The sequence below is a fragment of the Hyla sarda genome, chromosome 10 (genome assembly GCF_029499605.1).
Source record: "Hyla sarda isolate aHylSar1 chromosome 10, aHylSar1.hap1, whole genome shotgun sequence".
In the NCBI taxonomy this organism is placed as follows: Eukaryota; Metazoa; Chordata; class Amphibia; order Anura; family Hylidae; genus Hyla; species Hyla sarda.
In genome coordinates this window covers 44234512-44251563 of record NC_079198.1, presented here as the reverse complement: position 1 = coordinate 44251563, position 17052 = coordinate 44234512, and the positions used below count along the sequence as shown (strand labels likewise).

Sequence of the window (17052 nt, the reverse complement as noted above, 5' to 3'; positions counted from 1 at the left end):
GGACAAAAACTTATAAAAAAAAAACTACTGATAGCAACAGCTATATAGACTTGAGTAGTTGTCACCTCCCCAGCTGGCTAAGAAATATAATGAGAAGCCAGTTTATCAGATTGCGGAGAAACTGCACGGTTGTGGCCGAATATAAAAAGGAAGCTGAGAGTTTACAAAATGATTTTTTATAGAAGGGATATGAAAAGGAAATGTTATTGACAGTTGCTGAACAAGTAGAAAAAATGGATCGAAGCACCTTATTAACTAAAAAACGGAAGGAAATACCAACAGAGACCACCGAAAATATCAAAGTACCTATTATTACCACTTACAATAATCATAGTTATTTATTCAAGAAAATGGTAAAAAAAACACTGGGAAATTCTGAAAGGCGACAGAATTGTGGGTCAATTGCTACCAAAACACCCTACTTTTATCTTTAAGAAAACATCCAATATAGGGAAAAGGGTGGCACCGACTATCAAAAATAAGCCCAGTAAAGGTTGCGTTTTTCCAGGAAAACTGTTTTTTTCCATGTCGGTCATGTAAATGTTGCAAAAAAACTGAACTAAAAAGAACTCCAATGCGTGAAGTGGAAAGTTGGGATGGCTCGTTTAAAAGCACCATAAAATCGCACATAAATTGTAAATCTAAGGATGTTATTTATGGCATTCAATGCCCGTGTGGCAAAGTGTATGTGGGACGGACCAAACGCATTTTGTCCACTCGAATTGGAGAACATATTTATAATATAGAGAGGAAATTCTTGGGCCACCCACTCTCTAAACATTTTGTGGACAAGCACAATGCGTCTTTTGCACAATCTACATTTTTTGGACTAGAAAAAGTAAAAAAACATTGGCGAGGTGGAAATCATGTGGCAAACATGTCAAGAACGGAGAGCCGCTGGATTTTTAATTTAAATACAATGTCCCCATACGGTTTAAATATCGATCTAGAACGGTTTGCCTTTTTATGGCATTTCTTTGAAGAATGTCTAATTAAAAATTAAAAATATTCCTTACGGTGGTTCGGTTGTCTGTCAGAGTAGCACTGTTAATATATAGGATATTTTTATCCTTCACGTTTAATTTTCTGTTTCAGCAACAAATTTTCTGGTTAGGAACATGTTCACACCGTGCGCTTTTTCACTTGTGTTTTGGATGCGTTTTGTACAGCAAAGGTCGTGAAGTATTGCATATATGAAAGTGTAAATGCTAGAATTGGAGCCTGGGACATAGGTTGATGAATACATTATCCATAAAGACTAGACACGGTGAATACACTCTATTAGAAACTGGCAATTTGGAAAATATGGTTGCCAGAGAGGCGAACATGAGTGTTGGGATCGGTCCAGATTAACATCTATAGTTCGCATAAATACCAGGAGCCAGTAGTGACACTTCATCTCTGACGAAGGTCAGCGTACTGACCGAAACGCGTTAGATGATTCTTTGGCTCCTGCGCCTTGCTGTAGCTGTAATCGTGACGTCACGTTCAGTAATCAGATCTCCGTGCAAACTATTACAGCGTGGTCGCACCGGTGAGACGCTCACGGCCGGAGCAGATCTCCCGGCGCCTTCACCCGCTGTTCACCTGGACTGTCTTTCATATCTTCTTTCTGGGGGCTCCTGGAGGGACTTTGTTTAGCACCCACACCGTACCTCAGGACGAACAACGTTCCGTGGATTGCATCGTGCATACTGGCATCCTTCACCGCAACTCAGGACAAAACGCTCCGTGGATCAATCTGTGCAAACCGGCATTCAGACTACAGGTACCTTTGACCACTTACAGCGTCTAATACATAGTACCATATACAGTTTTACACTTTACCATTACCGTTTGCATATAAGCACATTGTATTTATTATATACAATTCACGTAATCATATTTATTTTATAAATACATGTAGTGATTGAGACAGAATTTTCCCGTCAACTACGGTCATTGAGGTGGGGGGCCGCACCCACTTTCATCACAGATCAACTCCAATAAGATAGAAGTAAGTTCTCTTGCTACAGTATTTAGCAGTACAAAATTGATACAATCCCATGACACAGATATAGTATCCGGATTGTTCACTCAAAAGCCGTTTTTTCATTTTCTCTGCCTAGTGAGCGAAACCAATACCAGCTCACTAATCAGAATCTTCCTATCCTATACAGATACAAATAAATCAACTGCATTAAGTAAGTTTATTCCCATATGTGTGTTCCTTTTATGTGCGCCGATACACAAATATAATTTATTCTAGATTTGTAAATTACTTCTATAAAAAAATCTTAACTCTTCCAGTACTTATCAGCTGCTGTATACTACAGAGGAAGTTATTTTCTTTTTGAATTTCCTTTCTGTCTGACCACAGTGCTCTCTGCTCACACCTCTGTCTATTTTAGGAACTGTCCAGAGTAGGGCAAAATTCCCATAGCGAACCTATGCTGCTCCAGACAGAAGTGTAAGCAGAGAGCACTGTGGTCAGATAGAAAGAAAATATATTTAAAAAAAAAGAACTTCCTCTGTAGTATACCGCAGCTGAAGTACTGGAAGGGTTAAGATTTTTTAATAGAAGTAATTTACAAATCTGCTTAACTTTCTGACACCAGCTAATTTAAAAAGAAAATGTTTTCCAGTGGAGAACCCCTTTAAGAGTTTCCTCTGTGCTCCACTCGTCACCTGTATTAAGGGCACCTGTTTGAACTTGTTATCAGTATAAAAGACACCTGTCCGCAACATCAAAAAGTCACACTCGAAACTCCACTAGGGCCAAGACTAAAGAGCTGTCGAAGGACACCCGAAACAAAATTGTAGACCTGCACCAGGCTGGGAAGAATGAATCTGCAATAGGCAAGCAGCTTGGCATGAAGAAATCAACTGTGTGAGCAATAATTAGAAAATGTAAGACATACAAGACCACTGATAATCTCCCTCGATCTGGAGCTCCACGCAAGTTCTCACCCCGTGGTGTCAAAATGATCGTCAGAACGGAGAGCAAAAATCCCAGAATCATACGGGGGGACCTAGTGAATGACCTGCAGAGAGCTAGGACCAAAGTAACAAAGGCTACCATCAGTAACACACTACGCCACAAGGGACTCAAATCATGCAGTGCCAGGCGTGTCCCCCTGCTTAAGCCAGTACATATCCGGGCCCGTCTGAAGTTTGCTAAAGAGCATTTGGATGATCCAGAAGAGGATTGGTAGAATGTCATATGGTCAGATGAAACCAAAGTAGAGCTTTTGGTATAACCTCAAATTGTCGTGTTTGGAGGAGAAAGAATGCTGAGTTGCACGCTGTGAAGCACGGGGGGGGGGGGGGGGAACATCATGCTTTGGGGCTGTTTTTTTAAAAGGGACCAGGACGACTGATCCATGTAAAGGAAAGAATGAATGGGGCCATGTATCGTGAGATTTTGAGTGAAAACCTCCTTCCATCAGCAAGGGCATTGAAAATGAAACATGGCTGGGTCTTTCATCATGACAATGATCCCAAACACAACAAAATCAGACAATGTGATTTTATGGATTTTTTTTTCTCATTATGTCTCTCATAGTTGAGGTATAGCTATAAGGAAAATTACAGGCCTCTCTCATCTTTTTAAGTGGGAGAACTTGCACAATTGGTGGCTGACTAAATACTTTTTTGCCCCACTGTACATCTAAAACTGCCCATACACTTCAGATGGTGGTCGGCTAAATGCTCATTTGGCTGGCAGCTAACTCTCTTGAATTTGCCTCTCCATTCATTTGAAAGGGAAGTATACGCTGGTAGTGGCTAATCTCTTTTGAGAACAAAAGGAACAGGCATATTGACATTCAACTTCCCGATGCTTTTCTCCCTTGACATCTGCTATCAAGGTAGAATCAGAAGCACACTGTACACATCAAATGGTCAATCTGGTCCTTCCAAAGCGGGTGGGTTTGTCTGACAATCCAGTGTGTGTGTCAAAATCGTGATACTTTAGGGGAAATGTATTAAAACCTGTGCAGATGAAAAGTGGTGCAGCTGCACAACTAGCAACCAATCAGCTTGCTTCTTTTATTTTTTTAAAGATCTCTGAAAAATAATAAAGAAGCAATCTGATTGGTTGCTATGGCAACTGGTCAATGTTTCCTCTGCACATGTTTTGATAAATCTCCCCCTACATTTCTTCTCAATCAACTTACAGATAACTGGTTAAAGGTTGTGGAAATCTGCCACTACAATTTTTAACCCAGACTCAGACGTGACTTTAAAAGGAATGGAAATTTATAGACATAAGACTTATATTTCTCCTACCTCATGGATCTACTTCTGGCTTTGACTTAAAAACTACAGTGGAAGTTTTCCAAAAAGTTGCCAAGTGGAAACTCAGCCTGTCTGGTTTCTGGTAGAGTAATCACGTTGGATCTCGGCATTGTAAGAATATAACACCAAAGAAAAGCCAGCCTTACGGACAGAGGTGTCAGCAGAGAGCACTGTGGTCAGACGGCAAAGAACTATACAACTTCCTCTGTAGTATACAGCAGCTGATAAGTACTGGAAGGATTATGATTTTTAAATATAGTAAGTAATTTACAAATCTGTTTAACTTTTTGGCACCAGTTAATAAAAAAACAAATAAAGTGTTTTCCTCCGGAGTACCCCTTTAAGTGGTTTGTATGCCTAATACACACCCCTAACTGTATAATCCCACCCATTACCCGATATTAGTCCCATTATTAAAATTAAGTTTACGCCCATCTAACTGATTCCCTGAATTGTTAGACAAACTATAAATCCACATATCTTGGGAACAAAATGACGTATCAAGAAACTGTAAAAAGTTGTGATTAGGGTACCCTAAGCTTATTATGATAATGCAATCAAATTTTTTGGGAGGTTGGCCACAGGTCCTTTTCAAAAGATATAAGATTTTCGAATGATCCTCAGCAACTCAGCCCATTTGTAATAACACAGCGTTGTGTGTGCAAAGTACTAAAAATAAATACATAATAAGAATTATGGGGGAGATTTATCAAAACCTGTCCAGAGGAAAAGCTGCAGAGTTGCCCATATCAACCAATCAGATCACTTCTTTAATTTTGCAGAGGCTTTGTTAAAAATGAAAGAAGCAATCTGATTGGCTGCTATGGACAACTCAGCAACTTTTCCTCTGGACAGGTTTGATAAATCTCCCCAATATGATTTGTCTTTTGCTAGACAGCGAGAAAGAAAACTATAATAACAATAAGTAAAAACCGTAAATATGAAGGATATGAAGATTTACTACAATTCTATGCCTTTGACGAGATTGTCAGGGTTCAGCATGTAACACTTTACTATATGAATTATAACTCACAGGTCGACAGTAAAGCCAAGATACAAAGTTCAAACATAAGAGCTTAATGCCCTTACTTATATTACGGAAACACAAACATATCAATAGTTATGCAACCCAGCAACTAAACCCCTGACTTCAGTCTGATGCTGTATACTAATAAGCTATGTGTGCAAAACACAGCATGGATCTTTGACAAATTAGAAACTGAAAGCAACTATTTTTATTCCTAATATCTTACAAATAGTTTTATGTTAAACCAGACTTCTATTATTTCTTAAATGTAAACTATATAAATAATTGTTTCCATCTTGCATCATAAATGTTTGCCTTTCATATATCGCTTATGCATTTTCCTTAAAAAAAAAAAACACCTGTTGCATCATATAACATTTCTCTATACTAAATGTATGATCCCTTGCTGTTCAGTGAAGACCACAAATAAGAAAAAAAATAAAAAATAAAGAATAAGTATGACTAACCGAGGGTTTCTTTGTGCATATGTTGTTTGCCTGAATGTTTCTTCATTTCTCCTTCAAATCTTCTCAGATATTCCTTTCAAAAGTGCAAAGTACATGCTTGCTCAACACCTTCTCTACTTCTCTAGGCCCCTGTATCCTCTCCTGTTCTATTAAGACACTCAAGTTAATATTCAATCAGAGAGGAGTTTCTTTTCTTCACAGTATGTGCCCCCCCCCCCCCCCCTTCCTTGGGAGTGTCATTTGAGGGGGAATGGCAGGAGTGTTACACCTTTACACAGTCTGTGTCTGAAGTATCATCTTTTTTTTTTCTTTTTTTTTTGAATATACAGCAATATCAGTTTCTCATTGTAAACTATAAATGTGCAATGCATAAGGTACAGGGGCAATTAAACCTGTCATCAATTTTATGTTTACAGAACCTTCACTGGATTTCAGATAGATGTTCAATGTCAAAGACTATTATGTGTGCATCATTTTAAAATATAAAATGTATAACTGTTTAATGTTTTTTTCCCATCATTCAATAGATAATATTAACCCCTTATGGACCTGTTTTTTTTTCTTCCCCTTTTTGCACTTTCGTTTTTTCCTCCTTAAAGGGGTACTCCGGTGAAAACCTTTTTTCTTTTAACCCCTTAAGGACTTAGTCCTTTTTTACCTTAAGGACTCAGCCGTTTTTTGCAATTCTGACCACTGTCACTTTAAACATTAATAACTCTGGAATGCTTTTACTTATCATTCTGATTCCGAGATTGTTTTTTCATGACATATTCTACTTTAACATAGTGGTAAAATTTTGTGGTAGCTTGCAGCCTTTCTTGGTGAAAAATCCCCAAATTTGATGAAAAAAAATGAAAATTTAGCATTTTTCTAAATTTGAAGCTCTCTGCTTGTAAGGAAAATGGATATTCAGAATAATATTTTTTTTGGTTCACATATACAATATGTCGACTTTATGTTTGCATCATAAAATTGACAAGTTTTTACTTTTGGAAGACACCAGAGGGCTTCAAAGTTCAGCAGCAATTTTCCAATTTTTCACAAAATTTTCAAACTCGATATTTTTCAAGGACCATTTCAGGTTTGAAGTGGATTTGAAGGGTCTTCATATTACAAATACCCCATAAATGACCCCATTATAAAAACTACACCCCCCAAAGTATTCAAAATGACATTCAGTAAGTGTTTTAACCCTTTAGGTGTTTCACAGGAATAGCAGCAAAGTGAAGGAGAAAATTCAAAATCTTCGCATGTTCTTGTAGACCCAATTTTTGAATTTTTGCAAGTGGTAAAAGGAGAAAATTTTTACTTGTATTGTATTTGTATTTGTAGCCCAATTTCTCTCGAGTTAGCACATACCTCATATGTCTATGTTAATTGTTCGGCGGGCGCAGTAGAGGGCTCAGAAGGGAAGGAGCTACAAGGGGATTTTGGAGAGAACATTTTTCTGAAATTGTTTTTGGGGGACATGTCACCTTTAGGAAGCCCCTAGGGTGCCAAAACAGCAAAAAAAAAACACATGGCATACTATTTTGGAAACTAGACCCCTCAGGGAATGTAACATGGGATAAAGTGAGCCTTAATACCCCACAGGTGTTTCATGACTTTTGCAAATGTAAAAAAAATATATTTTTTTTTACCTAAAATGCTTGTTTTCCCAAAAATTTTACATTTTTTAAAAAAAGGGTAATAGCAGAAAATACCCCCCAAAATTTGAAGTCCAATTTCTCCTGATTCAGAAAACACCCCATATGGGGGTGAAAAGTGCTCTGCTGGCGCACTACAGGTCTCAGAAGAGGAGGAGTCACATTTGGCTTTTTGGAAGCAAATTTTGCTCTGGGGGCATGCCGCATTTAGGAAGCCCCTATGGTGCCAGGACAGCAAAAAAAAAACACATGGCATACCATTTTGGAGACTAGACCCCTTGGGGAACGTAACAAGGGGTAAAGTGAACCTTAATACCCCACAGGGGTTTCATGACTTTGGCATATGTAAAAAAAAAATAATATTTTTTACCTAAAATGCTTGGTTTCCCAAAAATGTAACATTTTTACAAAGGGTTAAAGCAGAAAATACCCACCAAAATTTGAAGCCCAATTTCTCCCGATTCAGAAAACACCCCATATGGGGGGGGGGGGGGGGAAAGTGCTCTGCTGGCGCACTACAGGTCTCAGAAGAGAAGGAGTCACATTTGGCTTTTTGGAAGCAAATTTTGCTCTGGGGGCATGCCACATTTAGGAAGCCCCTATGATGCCAGGACAGCAAAAAAAAAAAAAAAAACACATGGCATTACATTTTGGAAACTAGACCCCTCGGGGAACGTAACAAGGGGTAAAGTTAGACTTAACTCCTCACAGGTTTTTTGAACAGTATGTCATAAAAGTGAAAAATTGAATTTTTAACACTAAAACGATGGTGTTACTCCAAATTTTTCATTTTCACAAGGGGTAATAGGAGAAAAAGCCCCCCAAAATCTATAGCCCCATTTCACCCGAGTCACTTGTGGGGGGTTTCCACTGCCCTGGCATAATGGGGGCCTTGCAAACAGAACATGCCTCCATTCCAGCTAAATCCACTATCCAAAAAGCCCAGTGGTGCTCCTTTCCTTCTGAGACCTGTAGTGCGCCAGCAGAGCACTTTACATCGGCATATGGGGTATTTCCATATTTGGGAGAAATTGTATTTCAAATTTTGGGGTCATTTTTACTCTTTTTATCCCTTGTGATAATGAAAAATTTGGGGCTACAGCAACAGGTTAGCGGAAAAAGTAATTTTTATTTTCACTGCCGCTGTTCCAAAAATCTGTCAGACACCTGTAAGGTCCTAATGCTCACTGCACCCCTTGTTACATTCCTTGAGGGGTGTAGTTTCCAAAATGGGGTCACGTGTGGGTGTTTTTTTGGGGGAAGTTTATGTCAGAAAAGCTACAACTATTAGCCAATCCTGTAAAAATCACCAATTTAGGCCTAAAATGTACATGGTGTGCGCTCATTCCTGAGCCTTGTTGTGCACCCGCTGAGCACTTTACATACACATATGGGGTATTTCTGTACTGGGGAGAAAATGTTTTACAAATTTGGGGGGGTCTTTTTCTTCTTTTACCTCTTGTGAAACGTAAAAGTATGCTGGTATAGCCCCAGCTTCTCGTTTTCACAAAAGGTAAAAGTAGAAAAAGCCCCCCCAAAATTGTGAAGCAATTTCTCCCGTGGACAGAAATACCCCATATGTGGTCCTAAACTGTTGCCAAGCACATGCAACAGGACTCAGGAGTGAGAGAGTGCCATGCACATTTGTGACTTAAAGGGGTATTCCAGGGTCTGGTAGGTTATTTTAACCTATTTCCATATTATCCCCTATCCAAAGGATAGGGGATAAGATGAATGATCGCCGGGGTTGCGCCGCTGTGGACCCCTGCGATCTTGGCACAGCCCTTGGCATAGTTTGCTGGCGCTGCTTCTGGGACGGGGCGTGACACTGACATCACGTCAGGCCCCCTCCATTAATTTCTATGGGAGGGGGGCGTGACGGCCATCTGGGAAGTTGCACCCGGCAGTCACGCCTCCTAGTGGCGGGACCCCTGCGATCATTCATCTTATCCCCTATCCTTTGGATAGGGGATAAGATGAATATAGGTTAAAATAACCTTCCAGACCCCGGAATACCCCTTTAAATTAGTGATTTGCATAGGGGTGGCTGATAGTTGCAGAGTTTTACTTACATGCGGTGTACCAAAACACCGCAGTTAGTAAATCTCCGCCTATGTCAGTGTTTCCCAACTTGGGTGCCTCCAGCTGTTGCAAAACTGTGACTCCTAGCATGTTGGGAGTTATAGTTTTGCAATAGCTGTGGGCAACCTGGTTGGGAAACATTGCCCTACTGTGTTGATCCAGAGGAAGGCAAAAAAAACCTTGAGGCGGATGCCAATTTGCCTCCAGGGGAAAAAATTCCTTCCCGACTCCAAATAAATCCCTGGATCAACGTTCTTGGGACTTTTGGGGGATTATTACAACCAGGGACTGGAATGTCCCTGTGTTGCCAATGCATCGGAAAATCGCTGTACATAGCCGCGGTCCCAGGCTCCTGTACAATGTCACCAATGCATTGGAAAAGAACAAAAATGTGGTGTACAATGTCGCATGGCTCGTGTGCAACGCACTTAAATTTGGGGAAGAATAAAAATGGGGCAAGTCATAAATACTCCACAGACGTGTGATACGCCTTGAAGCATTCTTTGATGCAGAGGCCTGGTTTTTCAGGACAGGTGTCACACTGGAAAATGGAGTCCTTTCTTTTCCCGTTTTTAGCACAAACTCGGCATCTTTTCTGGGACCGTCCCTTTTTTCCAGTGGGGGGGACCTCTCCTGGAAAATGTTGCCCTGGTACAATACGCGGGCCTACAGTTCCAGAGGTACTTGGGTCCCCTCCTTCCTGGTCACCAAAGATCAGGGTCTTGATCACTACCTCCAGGAACTGCAGGAATGTCCCTGCGTTGCCTGCACTGCGGAATAGTACAAAAGCATTGTACAATGCCGTCTGGACCATGTACAACGCTATTTTTTTGTACCATCTTCTGGTCTTGCGCATGGCATTATATGGGGTGAGGACTTGATCTGAGAGATCAACTCCTCCCATATACTGATTGTACCCCAGGACACAATCCGGTTTGAGGACCGTATTAGTGGTACCTTGTACAGTGACAGGGGTGCTGCCATTACCGTGAATGGTGGTCAGCATAAGGACATCCTTCTTGTCCTTATATCTGACCAACAGAAGATTTTCACTAGTAACGGACCTATATTCACCCCTAGGGATTGGTGGTAGATTTGTTGGAAGGCTTCGCTGACTTTTCCGCACAGTGCCACAAGCAGCAGTGGCTCTGGCGGAAAGAGACTTGAAGAGGGGGATGCTTGTATAAAAGTTACCCACGTATAAGTGGTAACCTTCATCAAGCAGTGGGTACATCAGTTCCCACACAATTTTCCCACTAACTCCCAGGATGGGGGGGCATTCTGGGGGTTCAATGCGGGAATCCTTCCCTTCGTACACCCTAAATCTGTAAGTGTACCCTGAGGTACTCTCACAGAGCTTGTATAATTTCACGCCATAGCTTGCCCTTTTACTGGGAATGTACTGACGGAAATGGAGTCTACCTTTGAAGCTAATAAGGGACTCGTCAATGGCCACCTGCTTTTGGGGGACATATGCCTCTGCAAATTTTTTACTGAAATGATCTATGACCGGCCTGATTTTGAATAGGCGGTCATATGTGGGATCGTTTCGGCACGGGCACATTGCATTATCAACATAATGCAAACATTTGAGGATTGCCTCAAAGCGCGGCCGTGTCATGGCCATACTGTAGAGGGGAGTGTGATACAGAACATCCTCACTCCAGTATTGCCTAATAGACGGCTTTTTGACCAGGCCCATATGCAGCATGAGGCCCCAAAATGTCCTAATCTCAGCTGCATTGGTGGGGGTCCATCTGTCGGGCCTAGCCAAAAAAGCATTGGGATGCTGGGCCACAAACTGTTCGGCATACAAGTTTGTTTGCGCCACCATCAAATTGACAAAGTCCTCACTGAAAAAAAACGTAAAAAAGTCCATTTCAGTGAGGCCTGTGGTGTCAATTTGGATTCCTGGGCGGCCAGAAAACCCAGGAATCAGTGGCGCATAATCGTCTGGAACTGGGGTCCAGACGGGGTCACCTATAGGGGGGCCAGGGAAACTTGTACGGTGGACAGGGAACACCGTACGGGGGCCAGGGCTACTAGTTTGGGGACCTTCCCCGGCATTGCCCGGGGCAAGCGCCGCTGCCGCCTGGGGGGTTCATCTTCACTGGATGATGAGGAAGAGGAAGAAAAAAGGAAGGTAGGGTCTTCCTCTTCCCCATCACTGACGGATTCGGAGTCAGAGGCAAGCATGGCGTATGCCTTCTCCGCCGAAAACATGGAAAACGGGACATTATAATTTTTTTGGGGGGGACGGGATGGGATGTGGGGGGACGGGATAGGACAGGGGGGCGATTCGGGGTGTGTGTAAGTGTGCGTGTGTGTAAATGTAGTGTTTTCACTAACTTTATTTGTGAATAGTGTAATAGTGTATTCTAGTGTAGTGCTTGCACAACAGTAGGGTGCGGTCTGGCCACACAGTGCAGAACTGCGACTGTTGGCACGGACCGCAAAAAAGAAGAAAAAAAAGCTGCAAGAAAAGAAAAAGAAAAAAAAAAAAGGAAAGAAATGAGAAAATTACAAAAAACACTGCACCCACCAAAAATATGGGTGCAGGCTGCTACTGCAAATGCTCTGATGGGTCACACAGACCCACAGAGCAGTGCAGGTGCAGAACAGCCCTGTACACTAACTGTCCCTGCCTGCTCTACAGCTCACCTCACTTACCAACGAGCTGCCGCACAGAGCAGATGGGCTCCGTCGGGCTCCGCCACTCGCTGCCCGATCTCCCGCCGGGAATCGCCGCTAAGAGGTACCCGCCGCAGCCGCCGCAGATTTTCTTTACCGCGCAGTGCCCGGGGAGAGCTTCCGCACAGAGCAGATGGTCTCCTCCAGGCTCCGCCGCGCACCGCCCGGTCTCCCGCTGATCGCCGCCGTTGACCCGCAGATCTTCAGGTACCCGCCGCAGCCGCCGCTGAACTCCTTCCCCGCGCTGTGCCCGAACTCGAGTGAGCGGGCAAAGCGCGAGGAGGAGATATTCAAATACCGCAGAGCGCTGCGATTGGCCGGACCGGTCTGGGCCGGCTATTCGCAGCGATCGGAGGGGGTGGCTATCCTTCCACCTCCCTCCTTTAGTGAGCGGTGATTGGAGCTGTGTCGGACAGCTCCAATTACCGCGATTTTATCCACTCCGGGGTCATCGGGGGGTCGCAATGTCCCCAGATCGCCGTGATAAGACAGTATGAATGTTCTGTCCAATCACGGCTACCCCGTTACAGGAGGGGATTAAGTCCCCCCTAGGCATTGTGTGAAGATGCCTGCTGTTAGAAAACAGCAGGCATCTTCACAGAATAACGCTGTCGGGTTCCGCTGTGGCATAAAACAGCTTGGACTTAATGTACGTCCTGGTGCGTTAAGTACCACCTCACCAGGACGTACATTTACGTCCTGCGTCCTTAAGGGGTTAAATCAACTGGTGGCAGAAAGTTAAACATATTTGTAAATTACTTCTATGAAAAAAATCTTAATCCTTCCTGTACTTATTAGCTGCTGAATACTACAGAGGAAATTATTTTCTTTTTGGAATGCTCTCTGATGACATCACGAGCACAGTTCTCTCTACTGACATTTTTATAATAACAATAATAACGCTTTATTTATTGTAGTCCTTAGTGGGATTTGAACCCAAGTCCCCAGAACTGCAAGGCAGCAGTGCTAACCACTGAGCCACCATGCTGCCCTTAGCATATATCTGCTATGCATGGTTGCTAAAATGGACAGAGATGCCAGCAGAGAGCACTGTGCTCGTGATGTCATCAGTGTTCCAAAAAGAAAGGAATTTCCTCTGTAGCATTCAGCAGCTAATAAGTACTGGGAGGATTAAGATTATTTAATAGAAGTAATTTACAAATATATTAAAAGAAAATGGGGCTCAAAGGTCAAAGATATCTGGTTTAGATTAATTTGTATTTATTAATATAGAATATAAAATGAATTAAATAGGGAATGCACAGGGCCCTTGTACTCCCCTAATTAATTTAATATACAGTAAAATATATATATTAATCCCAATATAAAAATAGCAGCTAAAAACTAAAATTCAATACAAACTAAAAATAGCTGTAAAAATTATTCTGCGATTTGAGCCTGTGTGATCAATATAGCGATCGGCTAATCCTGTAGAGAAGCACAGTACAAATGTTCATTCCTGTTCCCAGATACAATGTAGCAGCTGCAGATAACAATAAGTCAATTAATATTGTATCTGTCCAGCCAGTGGCAACTAGATTCCACCAATATAATGATACAGTGTAGCGCTTTATGGATAGTCGCTTGAGATCGATCTTTAAGTGTCTCTGTATAAACCGCAAATTATCACATCAACCAGTTGGCAATATAATCCAAAAAATGCTCACCGCTCCCGGGATACCATGGATCTCCCTTCGGTGTAGTCCTGTGGACCGGCTGTATGGTGTATTTCGCCCGGTGACTGGCCTCAGTCAGGGATTGTGCTGCTGGAGTCTCGGCCGACTCCTAAGGACGCAGCACTTGGTGGTGGGCACCGTTTGGGGGGACTGCAGCGCTGTCAAGCGGAGTCCCTTGATCAAACCAACTGGGAAAAAAAGCGGTCAGCAAACATCGAATCCTTGTTGTAGATAGCCCGGTTGGCTTCAAACTTGTAATTAAAGTAGCGGCTGGATGCAGTATACAGAGTGGGTGACCCGGCGGCATTTCTCGTGCACAGGTCGCGCGCTCGGGAGATAGCACACTGTAACAAATGTCTTGGATCTGTCGGATGATCGCTAGTGCTGTTAGGCAGATGTTCTATATTAGCAGGCTCAATATCGCATATTTAGAATCGCTGGACGCGTTTCAAAACCATCCTCGGTTTTTTCTTCAGCAGCGGAACGTGTGAACTATAACATAATGGTGGTTTATATACCTTAATACACGCCCCTTCATAATGACCTAAACTGTGACCTCACATCCTGGGCAAAAAATTTAATGAATGGCATTCTAGGGAAATGAATGTCATTTTGAGGAAATAAAGAGATGAATAAACTCTATTTATATTTGTCTATGAACATATCAACACTTAAATAAAAATGTAAATAAAAATTTTGCAAAAGTATATAACATTACGAGCTGTATGCAGTTGTAATAATAACTAGAGACATATGGGGATAAATCTAAATCTTGATCACATTCTAGAAATATTAGAAAATAATAATAAATAAATGAATAAAAAATGAATAAAAATAAAAAATATATATGAATGAGTGTAAAATAAATGAAAATAAATAAATAAAAATAAAAATAAAAATCACAATACAAAGATAAAAAATAGAATAGAAATAATAAACAAATAGTAAAAAAAATAAAAAAATAGTAGAAAAATAGTAAATAGAATAGAAATAATAAAAATAAAAATAAAAAATAAAAATAATAAAAATAGAAATAGAAATAAAAATAAAAATAATAAAGACGAATAACAATAAAGTAAAATGAATAGAAATAAATAAAAATAAATGAATACAGAGACTAACTGGGCATCTCATAATAGTGGACATATATGACAATATAATGGGACTCAGAAATATATACCATTTTGAACAGTCAGATTCAGGGCTAATAACTTTTATCTATAGAAGAGTTGGGAAGGGCCCGACGAAGGGTCTGTCGGAGTACTGGAAAACAGTCAAACGCCGACAGACCATCCGAAGGGACCAACCCCAACGTTCAATCCAGAAATCCAAAAACTTCTAGATCACTGTTCAAACCTCTAGGCGCCAAAGTGCCGAATTCGAAGATTTTCCTCGACTCGGCTCTCGACATTTTATTAATGAAATTTCCACCCCTCCAATCATGTTGGATTTGTTGTATGGCCATATATTTAAGATTATTTGGGTTACCTTGATGGTATTGTTTGAAATGCGCAGAAAGGGGGTGTTTTTCATTTTGTTTCTTAATATTGTAACGATGTTCCAATATTCGGGTTTTTAATGCCCGTGACGTGCGTCCCACGTATTGTTTCTGGCACGGACATTCAATTATATAGATAACCCCCTTACTGGCGCAATTCAAAAATTCATTAATTTTAAAAACAAAATCATTTGTAAAGGATTTAACTGATAAGGTGCGTTTATCAAATTTAGTTGCTTTACAACTAGGGCATTGCCCACATCTAAAGAAACCTTTAAGGTCTATCAATGTGGAAGACATTTTTGTATGCAAATTGTCTGCTCGGACAGTAGGAGCAACCTTAATACTCAAATTGGCTGCTTTTGTGTAGATGATTGGTGGTTTGGGTGGAAGGATATCCCCCAAAGCTTTGTCTTGTTGTAATATTGGCCAATATTTAGTAATAATATTCTCAATTCTTTTATATTGAGTATTAAAGGGTATAATCAATTTAGACTGTTCTGACTCACCTATCGGTCTTAAAGTTGGGTTTTTGGGTATAAAAAATGTAGATCTATCTATCTTACGCACTTTCTCTAATGATTGCTGGATATTCATCAAGGGATAATTTTTTTCTAAAAATTGATTGGTCAGAGTGATAGCTTCAGCCTCGAATTGGTCGTTGTGTGTACAATTACGTTTTAATCTACGAAACTGGCTTGTTGGCACATTAATTAGCCACTGAGGTAGATGACAACTAGTATGTAATATGAATCCATTCTTAGCTACTGGTTTGTGGTAGGTGCTGCAAATTAAACTAGTGTCATTGGTGGTGATGAGCAAATCTAAAAATTCCACAGAAGTAGAGCTGATATTGGGGGTGAATTGTAAGTTAAGGTTATTGGAATTGAGAGATGATATAAATAAGTCCAAATCAATTCTAGAGCCACGCCAAATGAAAAAAATGTCGTCGATATAACGATACCAGGACACCAGATTCTCCCCCAGCTGGGGATTGATGGTGGTACATTCCCAATTGGCCATAAAAAGATTGGCATAGCTGGGGGCGAATCTGGTGCCCATAGCTGTACCGTTAGTCTGTAAAAAATAATCGGAACCGAATAAAAAATAGTTGTGTGTAAGAATAAATAATATACTATCTGTGATAAAGGTAATTTGTTCTGGTAATAGTTCTGCATATTTGTGTAACATAGAAGAAATTGCTTCAATGCCTTGCTGATGATTGATGACAGTATACAATGAACTGACGTCCAAAGTGCCTAGGTGCCAAGTAGGGTCCCATTTTAACGTCTCTACTATTTTTATCATTTGTGTGGTGTCTCTCAAATATGAATCTGTCAGTTTAACAAAAGGTTGCAAGAATTGATCTATGTATTGGGAAAGATTTGAAGTGATCGATCCAATTCCCGACACTATTGGTCGGCCTGGTGGGTGACTAGCATTCTTGTGAGTTTTAGGTATCGTATAGAAAACAGGTATACGCTTGGGTGTTCCTGTAATAAAATCAAATTCTTGTTTAGATAATATGCCCTTTTCTTTAGCTCTATCACATAGTGTGGTCAGTTCATCATAGAACTGTGTAGTAGGATCCCCCTGGAGTTTTTTTATATGTATTACAATCGTTTAGCTGAGATAGGCACTCTTGCGAGTATGAGGATGTGTCCATCACCACTATACCGCCACCTTT

At 41.0% G+C, this 17052-nt stretch overlaps 1 protein-coding gene across 3 annotated transcripts in view; it reads right to left on the bottom strand.

The window, feature by feature from the left end:
• Positions 1 to 5895, bottom strand: part of NHERF4 (NHERF family PDZ scaffold protein 4) — an 818185-nt gene extending 812290 nt beyond the window's left edge. For 2 of the 3 annotated variants that reach the window (XM_056543464.1, XM_056543466.1), the window contains exon 1: positions 5773 to 5895. In XM_056543464.1, the coding sequence (XP_056399439.1) occupies positions 5773 to 5818 (46 nt within the window). In that variant the 5' untranslated portion in view covers positions 5819 to 5895. The remainder of the gene's footprint in view (positions 1 to 5772) is intronic. The other variant, XM_056543465.1, reaches the window with a different exon arrangement.
• Between the last annotated feature and the right edge of the window lie 11157 nt (positions 5896 to 17052).